General features: G+C 53.2%; 1 protein-coding gene across 1 annotated transcript in view; it reads left to right on the plus strand.

Moving 5' to 3' along the window:
• ELOB (elongin B) overlaps nt 1-1,963 on the plus strand; it is a 2,346-nt gene extending 383 nt beyond the window's left edge. The window contains exons 2-4 of the mRNA XM_025193962.1: nt 1,299-1,433; nt 1,533-1,621; nt 1,707-1,963. Of these exons, the coding sequence (XP_025049747.1) occupies nt 1,299-1,433; nt 1,533-1,621; nt 1,707-1,857 (375 nt within the window). The 3' untranslated portion in view covers nt 1,858-1,963. The remainder of the gene's footprint in view (nt 1-1,298; nt 1,434-1,532; nt 1,622-1,706) is intronic.
• Nucleotides 1,964-10,577: the final 8,614 nt, after the last annotated feature.

A 10,577-nucleotide genomic window follows, 5' to 3' on the forward strand; every position in this document is an offset into this window, starting at 1 on the left:
AGGACCCCCCCCAATGCTTTGGCTCCACCCACGCGGTGTCCTCACGTTGAGGGGGACCCCAGGAGGGGGGTGGTTTCTGAGGGGACCCATTTGGGGGTGGCACAGGCTGCCTGTGGGGGGCCCGGATGCCTGTGACACAGGGTGTCCCCTCCTCCCCTCCCCTCCCCCCCCAGACCCTATGGCTATCACCCCAATATGGATCCCGCCCAGATGTCACCCCAACGTGGCCCCCCCTATGGGTTGGTGTCGCCCCAATATGGGCCCCCGGGGGCGTGCATCATTCAGTTTGGGTCCCCCGGGGGTGTCTCAAGGCAGTCGCGGTCCCCCCTATGTGCGTGGGTGTCACCCCAATAGGGGTGCCCCCCAGAAAAGGGGTCTCCTCTATTTGGGACCTCCAGGTGTGTCACCCTAATATCATTCCCGCGTGGGCCTATGTTACCTCAATGTGGGTCCCCCCCCCCGTGCGTGTGTGTGTCACCCCTGTATGGACCCCCCAGGTATGTGTCACCCCAAATATGTCCCCCCGGGCTTGTGTAGGTGACCCTGTGCAATATGGGCCTTCCCTATGTGTGGGTGTCACCGTGATATGGGTCCCCCCCAGGTACATGTCACCCCTGTATTGGGCTCCTCTGCATTTAGGTGTCACCAAAAATGGGCCCCCCAGGTGTGTGTCTTCGCCAGTATGGGTCCCCAGGGGTGTGTCAACGCAGTCGAGGTTCCCCGTGTGTGGTTGTACCTTAATACAGATCCCCTAGAGGGGTGTTTTCTCTGTACAGGACCCCCCAGGTGTGCATCACCCTAATTCTGTTCCCGTGTGTGCATGTTGTCACCTCAAGATGGGCCCCCCCCATAGGTGTCTTACCCCAGTATGAGTTCCCGTTAGAGTCATCCCAATATGGATGCCCACAGGTGTGCGTCACCCCAGTGTGGGCCTTCTCATGTGTGTTGGTGTCCCCCAGGTGTCTCTCACCCCAATAGGGGTCCCCCTAGGTGTGTCACCCCAGTATGGGGTCCCTTTAGTGTGTGTCACCCCACTGTGCCCCCCCCAGGGTGTCACACTAATTGTGTTAGTGTCACACCAGTAAGGGTTCTCCCAGGTATCACCCCAATATGGGCTCCGCTTAATGTGTGTCACCCCAGCGTGGGTCCCCTTGTGTGTGCTGGTGTCACCCCAGTATAGGTCCCCCCAGGTGTGTGTTAGTGCTATGCCAGGAAGGGTCCCCCTGGGAGCATGCCTCACCCCAATAGGGGTCCCCCCACGCACCTGCCAGCGTCACCTCATTGTGGGTCCCCCCCAGGACGTCTTCCTCATGATCCGGAGGCACAAGACGACCATCTTCACGGACGCCAAAGAGTCCAGCACCGTCTACGAGCTCAAGCGCATTGTGGAGGGGATCCTCAAGCGGCCCCCAGAGGAGCAGCGGCTCTACAAGGTGGCCCCGATGCCTGGGTTCCCGGGGGAGGGGTTGGGGTGGCGGTGGCCTGGGAGCCTGGACGCCTGGGTCCTCTCCTCACTGCTCCTCTTGCCCCAGGACGACCAACTGCTGGACGATGGGAAGACGTTGGGCGACTGCGGGTTCACCAGCCAGACGGCGCGGCCCCAGGCCCCAGCAGAAAGGGGGTGGGGCCAAGGGCAACACTGAGTGGGGAAGGGGGTAGCAGAAAGAGGGTGAAACGAGGGGGTGGGGTCTTGGGGGCGGGGCCAGGGATGGGGCAGGGCCTGACGCTTCTCTCCCATCGCCAGACGAGGCCTTCGAGCCGCTGCGCATCGACTCCTTCTCCAGCCCCCCAGAGCTGCCGGACGTCATGAAGCCGCAGGACTCGGGGTCCGGGGCGAACGAGCAGCCTGTGCAGTGACCCCACCCCCTCCGCTGGGGCTCCGTGCCCCCCTCACCAGATGCTCCTCCTCCTGTTGCCCCTCCTCCCGCCCCCTTTCTGGAATCAATAAAGGACCTGCCTCGTTTGTTGCTGCTGCTCAGTTTGGGGACTCCTGTTCCCAGGACACCTGGGCAGGAGGTTGGGCGCCCGGACCCTGGCTTCTCTGGGGCCCAGCTTCAAGCTCCCCCCTCCCCCATTTGTGGGGGGCATGGGATTTTTTGGAGGTGGAACCATTGAGGTGACGCACACCTAGCAACATGGGGCATTAGGGGACCCGCTGAGTGTGACACCCAGGGGGGAGCAGCAGGGGCTGCTCCTTTCCAGCCTGAGTCTTCCCATTACAGCTCCCTGCATGGGTGTTGGTGTCACCCCAATATTGGTCCCCCATATATGGTGGTGTCACCCCAATATGGGTCCTCCAGGGGCCTGTCCCTCCAATAGGGATCCTCACAGGTCAGTGTTACCCCAATATGTTCCCCCATGTGTGCAATGGTGTCACCCCAGTATGGATATCCCCCTAGGCGTGTGATCGTGTCACCCCAATATAGGTTCCCCAGATGTCAGTGTCATCCGTGTAATTCCCCTCTGGGCGTCACCCCAGTATAGGTCCCCCCCAGGTGTGATGATGTCACCTCAATATGGCCCTCCCAGGTGTTTGATAGTGTCACCCAAATATAAGTCCTCCCTGGTGCAAGATGGTATCACCCCAACATGGGCCAGGCATCAGTGTGACCCCAGTATGAGCCTCCCAGGTGTGTGCAGGTGTCATCCCAGTATGGAATCTCCTTACCAGTGTGGCATTACCCCAACATGGCCCCCCAGGTGTGTGGTGTCATCCCAGTGCAAGTCCTCCCTGATGCAACATGGTGTCACCCCAATATGGGTGCCCCCCAGGTGTGTGTTGGTGTTGCTCCAGTATGGAATATCCTTGCCTGTGTGGTGTCACCCCCAACAGGGGCCCCTCTAGGGGTCAGCCTCACCCTAATATAAGTCCCCACCAGGTGTGTGACAGTGTCACCCCAGTAGGTCCCTCCAGGGTCAGCATTACCCCAATGTGATTCCCCCCAGGTGTGTGATGGGGTTACCTCAATACAAGTCCCCCTCCAACCAGAACAGGCTCCCCCTCACTCCTGCCCCTGCCCCGGGAACCAAGGAAGACCCCCACCCCTGCCCCAGGCCCCACTACTAGGCCTCCTCTCTGATCCCAGCTCCCCTTTTTTATACCTCACCTCCCACTGGCTGCAAGCCTCCTGAGGGGGCCAAGGCCAACCCAGCAGCACTCTTTCAGGTCATGGGGTCATGCCCAGGTCATTGATCAAAAGGTCAAGGTCCCTTTTGTCCAGGGGAGCAACACAGGGCTTAGCAGGGTCAAGGGGGCACTGAAAGGTTGATTTGGGGTCAGCTGCAGGTCACGGAGGGGCCGATTGCATTTAACTGGGTGGAAAGGTCACAGCTGGGGGGGGTCACTCCAGACCACAGGGTCAACTGCAGGCCAAGGAGTCACCCATCCTGCTCCTAGAGGGTCAGAGGTTATTACCTGGTTCCTTGGGGTGGGGGGGCCCTCAAACACATCATCTAAAGGTCAAATTGGGGCCAACAGCTGGGGGGGAACCATGGAAGGAGGATTTACTTGACTTAATACCATGAAGGGGCCGTAGGTCGGGAGCGAGGGGCACCACCGTGGGGCAGGTGCCACGTGTGTCCTTCCGGCCGCCTTCGTCACCGACAAGCTGGTGGCTGTGGGGCCGGCCCCTGCCCCCGCCCCGCAGGACCCAGGCGTCTGGGCTCCCAGCGCCCCACCCCTGCGCTCACCCCCGGGGCCCCATCCGGTCTCTGGGGGCTGCAGGCCAGGAGTGAGGGGCACCACTATGAGGGGGCAATAGTGGGCCCGTTAACTCCGTAGTGCCTGGGCGGGACTTTCCATGCTCAGAGCCCCCCCACCCCCCAACTTCCTGTAGGTTTGGCGGGGTAAGGGCAGGTCATGTGACTGGCGCAGGGGAGGGGCAAGGGTGGGGGCAATAAATACCCCCCCATTTTCCGCGCCTCGGTCTTTCTGCCCTGCGTGTCCCGTCCCGGAGCCGTCCCTGCCTCTGGGAACAGGTGGGTGCCCGCTTCCAGGATGCCTGGGTGCTCTGGGGTGCAGGGGTGGCGGGGATCAGGCCAAGAGCTTCCAGAAGGAAAATGGGGGGAAATAAAGGGAAATTTGGGGCTAAAAACAGCCCATTTTCCATGGGGCTCTCTTAAAAATCCCAATTATTCAGAGAAGCAGCAAAAAGTATCCACGAAACAGGGAGCAGAACCTTAAAATTGGCCTTTTCCAGACCAAAATGAGCTGTTTTGGGTTGAAATCTACGCAGGAACGGGGGAAAACCTGGAGAGCTAGCAAATCAGCAGCCGCCGAAGCTCCAGGAAAACGGGAAAATAGGGATTTTGGGGGCAAAACAGTGGGGGGGGGTTCAGTCCACATCTGCCCGGAAACGGGGAGAAGATGGAGATTGGATTTGAAGGTCTAAATGAATTGTTTTTAATTCTTAAAAGGGAGAAAAAAAGGGCTATTTTCAGCCCTTTTCAGGGTAGACCAAGGGAGTTTTAATTGAAATCAATATGAAAATTAGAGTGAGGACGAGAAATTTGGCTATTTTGAAGGCCAAAATGTCCTTCTTTAAATTGGAAAATTCAAAATGGAAGAAGAGAGGGAGATTTAAGCCTAAAGGGTGTTTTTCTTGATAACTGCATAGACGTGGGGTGAAACAGAGATTGGGTGATTTTTAACAATTAAAAATGTCATTACTAATTGAAAATTGCACAAAATGGAAGGAAAAGGGGAGATTTGGGTGATTTTAAAGCCGGAAGAAGTCACTTTGATTCAAAATCTATATCCAAGGGGTGTAAGCTTGAACGCACACATGCACTCACACAACCAATGTAAACTATTAAAATATTTAAAATCAGACTATTAAATACCAGAATATTAAAATAATAAATTAGTAATTAAAACTAAAATACTCAAATTTTAAAACTATCAAAAAGTTGAAAGCAGATTATTTAAATATTTTGTGTTGAACTTTTAAATAATCAAAATATTTAAACACAGTATCACAACATGTAAAAAGTATAGAAATAGTATATATTGAATACATTAATTATACCATATAAACATTTTGAATCAAAATGACTTCTTCGAACCTTATAAAAAGACCAAATATCCAGATTCTCCCCCATTTCTATGGAGATTTCAAGCAAAAATCCCATCTTTCCACCCTGAAAAGCTCCAAAAACTTGCTACTTTTCTCTATTTTAATCCAGATTTTCAAATCAAAGTGACTTATTTTGGCCATAAAGTCATTAAATCTTGGTATTTTCCCCCTCTTTCCATACAGGTTTCCAAGGAAAACCCCTTATTTGAGCCCAGCTTGATTATTTGTATCCCAAACCCCTCCAATTACAGGAAAAGGACATGTTTTAATGCCAAAATCTCATAAATTATGGGAAAAGGGCACATTTTAATGTTAGAGCTAATTTAGGAGAGATTTTTGGATAAAAGTGATCCAATTTGGGCTCCAATGTCACCAAATCTCCAGATTCTCCCCCATTTCCATTGAAATTCCTAATGAAAATCCTCTCTCTCTGCCCAGAAAACTCTAAAACTTCTCCATTTCCATAAAGATCTTGGAGCATTTATGGCTAAAATAAGGGATGTTGAGTTGAAACCTACATCAGAAGAAAGAGAAATATGGAGATTTAATAATATTCAGCCCAAAATTAAAGGGATTTTTAATTGAAATCTACACAACAACGGAGGGAAATATGAAGATTTGGTGATTTTTCAAGCCAGAAAAGGATTTTCCGTGTAGATCCCAACTAAGATGCATCTTTTAAATTAGAAAATAATATTTAAATGCGGGGTGGGGGGCATTCAAGGGATTTGGCCATTTTTGGATTTTTATTTAGAAATCTGTATAATAATTCGGGGGGAAAATGGTCTTCAGCGACATTAAAACTGCGAGGAAAAATAAAAATCAAGGGATTTGGCTACTTTAGGCTAAAGCCCGTCATTTTTTTTTGTTAGAAATCTATATTAAAATGGGGGGGGGGGGGAATCAAGCTACACGATGATTTCAAGATTAAGATATGTCTTTTAATTAGGAAATAACAATTACATTCAGGGGGGAAAGTCAAGGGATTTGGCCATTTTCTAGCTCATTTTTTTGGTTGAAAATCTGTATTATAATTGGGCAGGAAATCAAGACTTTTGGTGACTTCAAGACTAAGATGTGTCTTCAGTGACATTAAAATGGGGGGGGAGGAAATCAAGGGATTTGACTATTTTTAGCTAAAACCCATAATTTTTGGTTAGAAATCTTTATTGAAATTGAGGGGAAAACTATTCAAAGGATTTGGCCATTTATTTTTTTTTTGGACTAAAACCCAGTTGTTCTCACTCAAAATCTGTATTAAAACTGGGGAGACGAGAACAATTTTCGTGCCTTGAAGGCCAAAAGTGACCATTTTCATTAGAGACCTATATTACAATTGGGTGGTGGGGGGGATATCAAGAGACGTGACTATTTCTGACTAAAATATGTCATTTTCACTGGGGGGGGGCAGGAAATGAGATTTGGCTTTTTTAGGCTAAAAGATGTCATTTCTGTTAGATGCTTAGGACAAAAGTCATGAGATTTGCGTTTTGTTAAGGCCTGAAAAAACCCAATTTTCACTGTCCCTCCTCACTAGAAGCTCATTTAACCCCGGATGACTCCGCTCCTTGTTAGTCCACGGCTGAGACCAGAGAGGACATCTCTCCATGAAGAGCAATTAACACAGGTGTTAATTAGGGCCAGGTCCAGTTGCGCCCGGGAACCGGGACACTTGGGTTCTCCAGGAGAGTGGCAGGGACGGGGAAAGGACACTTGGGTTTTCTCAGAGGGAGAAGAGGTCACCTCAGACTCGGCAGCCCCAGCCCTGACACCTCCTGCTGGGGCTCCCCGTTGGTTCTCAGCCGGGGGTCCTCATGGGGGGTGTGGGGGAGGAGGCCAGGGGAGGGGGTTGGGGGGCAAGGGAAGGGCGACGGCAACAGTGACAGTCTCCCCCCCCCATAAAGGAGCGAGCACGACTCCGCCCCCGCGCCCGTGTAGTGTTTCCTACTTTATGGAGGGGGTGGCTGGGAGCAACGGAGACGCGGGGCAGGGAGGGGCCCAGGTGTCTGGGGAGGAGCGGCGGCCAGGTAGGCCTCTGGGTACACCGGCATTGAAGAGGGAAAAGGGAACCCTGGTGTCCAGGCACAGGACAGTGGACCTAGCCTCCAGGGATGACGGGGGTCCCCAGGCATCTGGGCACAGCCGGGGGACGTGGCAGCGGAGATCCAGGTGTTCAAGGAGGTGTTGGCAGTGGGGTGGAGGGAACCCAAGCGCCTGGGAACCAGGCATCCAGGGGTGGGAAGATAAGAAGCAGGGAACCCAGGTGCCCAGGCCTCAATGTAAAGGATGCAGGGAGATGGGAGGACCCAGGTGTCCTGAACCTTGGAAGCAGAAGGAGGAAGTGGGGGCTCCGGTACCTCGGACAATAAAACCCTTCTGGACAAAGCTCCCGGCTCCCTGGACTCTGCTGTGGGGGCGATGCGGCTGGCTCTGGGGTGGGGCACAAGGGGCTGGGTAAATATAACAGGGCCCCCATGATGTGGGTGACTCGGTCTCATGGGGGGAAACTTGCATTGGGGTGACGCACATGTGGGGGACCCATATTAGGGTGACGCACACAGAGGAACCACATTAGGGAGGCACATGAATAGGGGACCCATATTGGGGTGGCATATGCACATGGGGGACCCACACTGAGAAAACAAGGGAATAGGTGACCCATATTGGGGTGACACACACAGGAACCATATCAAAAAGAGACAGAATAGAAGATCCCTATTGGGGTGACACATGGGGGACCCATATTAGGGTGACAGCTATGCATGTGGGAGACATACTGGGATGACATGCGCATACATAGGGGCTCATATCTGTGCGACACAGATACACATATGGGGAGAGGCAACACTGGGACCCATATCAGTACCACAGATGCATCTAAGGAGGACCCATATTGGGGTTACACACATACACACAGAAGATATTTGAGCAAGGGACCCATATAGGGGTCGTGCACACAGGGAACCCATATTAGTGTAACACATGAACATATGATCCATACAGGATCATACACACACAGGAACTATATTGAGGCAACACACAAACGCGGGACCCGTATTAGAGTGACACATTCGGGAGACCCCATATTAAGGTGACACAGGTACATAAGACCCACGTTGGGGTGACAGATAGGGAAGGCGACTGGCAGACCCATACAAGTGATGCATGCACATGGGGAACCTATGCCTGTGTAACAGATACACGTATGGCTGACTCATACTGGGATCTCACGCACATGGGAACCACGGTGGGGGGGACACACGAATGGGGGACCCATAGGAGAGTAATACACATCATGTACGGGGGGTCCATATTGGTATAACACAGGTATGTGTATTGGGGACCCATGTACAGACTGCGCGTGCACACAGAGACCACACTGGGGAGACCCATGACTAGGGGACCCATATTAATGACACATACAAGAGGACCCATATTAGGGCAACAGACTACATTACCTGCAACACAAACTATAGGGTGACAGACCCATGGGGACCCATATTGGGAAGACACATGAATGGGGGACCCATATACCCATATTGGGAAGACACCCAAACATGGGGGACCACTGCAAGTGTAACACACATATGGGGGACCCCTATGGGGGTAATGCAGTTGCCCCCCGTGTGTCACACTAATAGGCAGCCCCCCCATGTACATGTCACCCCCGTAGGGTTCCCTGAGAAAATCCCCCCCCACACACTGTGTGATGCCCATAGGGATCCCCCACACAGGTGTGTTACCCCAGTATGGTCCCCCAAAGACCCAGTCCCCCCACTGTATGACCCACATATGCAGGTGTCACTCCAATATGGGTCCCCCCAGGAAATCCACCCCCCATTCTGTGGTCCCATGTGGGTCCCCCATACACAATCACCCCCCCATATGGGGCCCCCAGGAAGTCCACCCCATTATGACCCCATGTGGGTCCCCCATATGCAGGTCACCCCAATATGGGCCCCCCCCAAACCCACCCCCATTGTGTGATGCCCATATGAGTCTCACTCCAATACGGGTCCCCCCCCAAAATCCAACACCCCATTGTGTAATGCCCATGAGTCCCCCATCTGCAAGTGTCTCCCCTCCATAGGAACCCCCCCCAAAACAAATCCACCTCACCATTGTGTGACACCCATGTGGGTCCCATATATGCAGGTGTGTCACCCCAATGTGGGTCCCCCCAGAAAACACACCCCTCCATTGTGTGATGCCCATACGGATCCTCTCCTGTGCAGCTGTCACCCTAATATGGGTCCCTCCAGAAAATCCAGCCTCTACACTTCTACCCCTACCACCTTCCTCATAGGGTCTCCCCCAAAAGATTAAGGACCCACTTGTGCCCCCAATAGGGTCGCCCCCATATCTGCTCCCCCCAAAAGATCAAGGCCCTGCCCCATGTGCCCCCAAACAGTGCCACTCCAATACCTGTCCCTGTAAAAGATCAAGGACCCCATGCAACATGCCCCCTTGTGGACCTCACGTTCCCCCTACAGTTTCCCCCACCTCCCCCAGTTCTCACCCCAATATTCTTCCTCCCCACACAGACCCCATTAGAAGTGTTCCCCCCTCATCAGGGCCCCTACCATGCATGTCACACTGATATGGGTCCTCTCTCTGTACTGGCCGGGGCTGGCTCTGGGGTGGGGCACGGCAGGGGCTGCATGTAATGGGGACCTGGGGATGCAGTTGACACTAGGGTGGGGCACACCACGGGCTGGGTGTAACAAGGACCCAGTGATGCGAATGGCTCTGTGGGGGGCGGCGGGAGTTGAGTTTTACAGGGACCTGGCGTTGCAGCTGGCTCTGGGGCGGGGCATGATTAGGGACTGGGCATAACAAGGACTCATAGTTTCACAGAAACTCAGTGATGCAGCTGGCTCTGGGGTGCAGCACAGCCACATATAACACCCCAAGGAAGGCGTTACCTGGAGCCGAGATGCAGACGACTCTGGGGTGGGATCCGGGGCCAGCACAGAACAGCCACACAGGAAGCTGCACTTGGATTGGTTGGCAGAGGGGCAGCAAGGCAGAAAGCGACCAATCAGATGCCCCCCAATTGAGACCCAGATGCTGGGGTCCCTGACCAGCCACACATCCAACCCCCTCAGCTGGGGGGCAGGGGTGGGGGCTGGAATGAACCACGACGACTGCGGGGGAGGGAGGCAGGTTGTTTTTTTTCCCTTCATTTTTTGTTTTTTTTGTCTTTTTTTATCTGTAAAATTCACAGAAAAAAGGAAAAAAACCAAAAAAAACCCCCAAACGTATTCAGGACCCAAAAGGAAGAGGAGGCGGGAGCCATGTTGTCACTGCCGACGACCCCCCCCAAAAATAAGCCATTTTCTGCCCGGAATGAACCAAAACCGGGGGGTTTTGGGGGTTGGTGTGTGTGTGTTGGGGGGAAGGTGGATCTAGGGGGACCTGGAAGAGATGGAGACAGAGAAAAAAGAGAGGGGGTTAATTGGCCAGGGAGCCTTGACCACACCCCCTTCTGAAGCAAAGCGC

The sequence above is a fragment of the Alligator sinensis genome, unplaced genomic scaffold, assembly GCF_000455745.1.
Source record: "Alligator sinensis unplaced genomic scaffold, ASM45574v1 scaffold1511_1, whole genome shotgun sequence".
NCBI lineage: Eukaryota > Metazoa > Chordata > Crocodylia > Alligatoridae > Alligator > Alligator sinensis.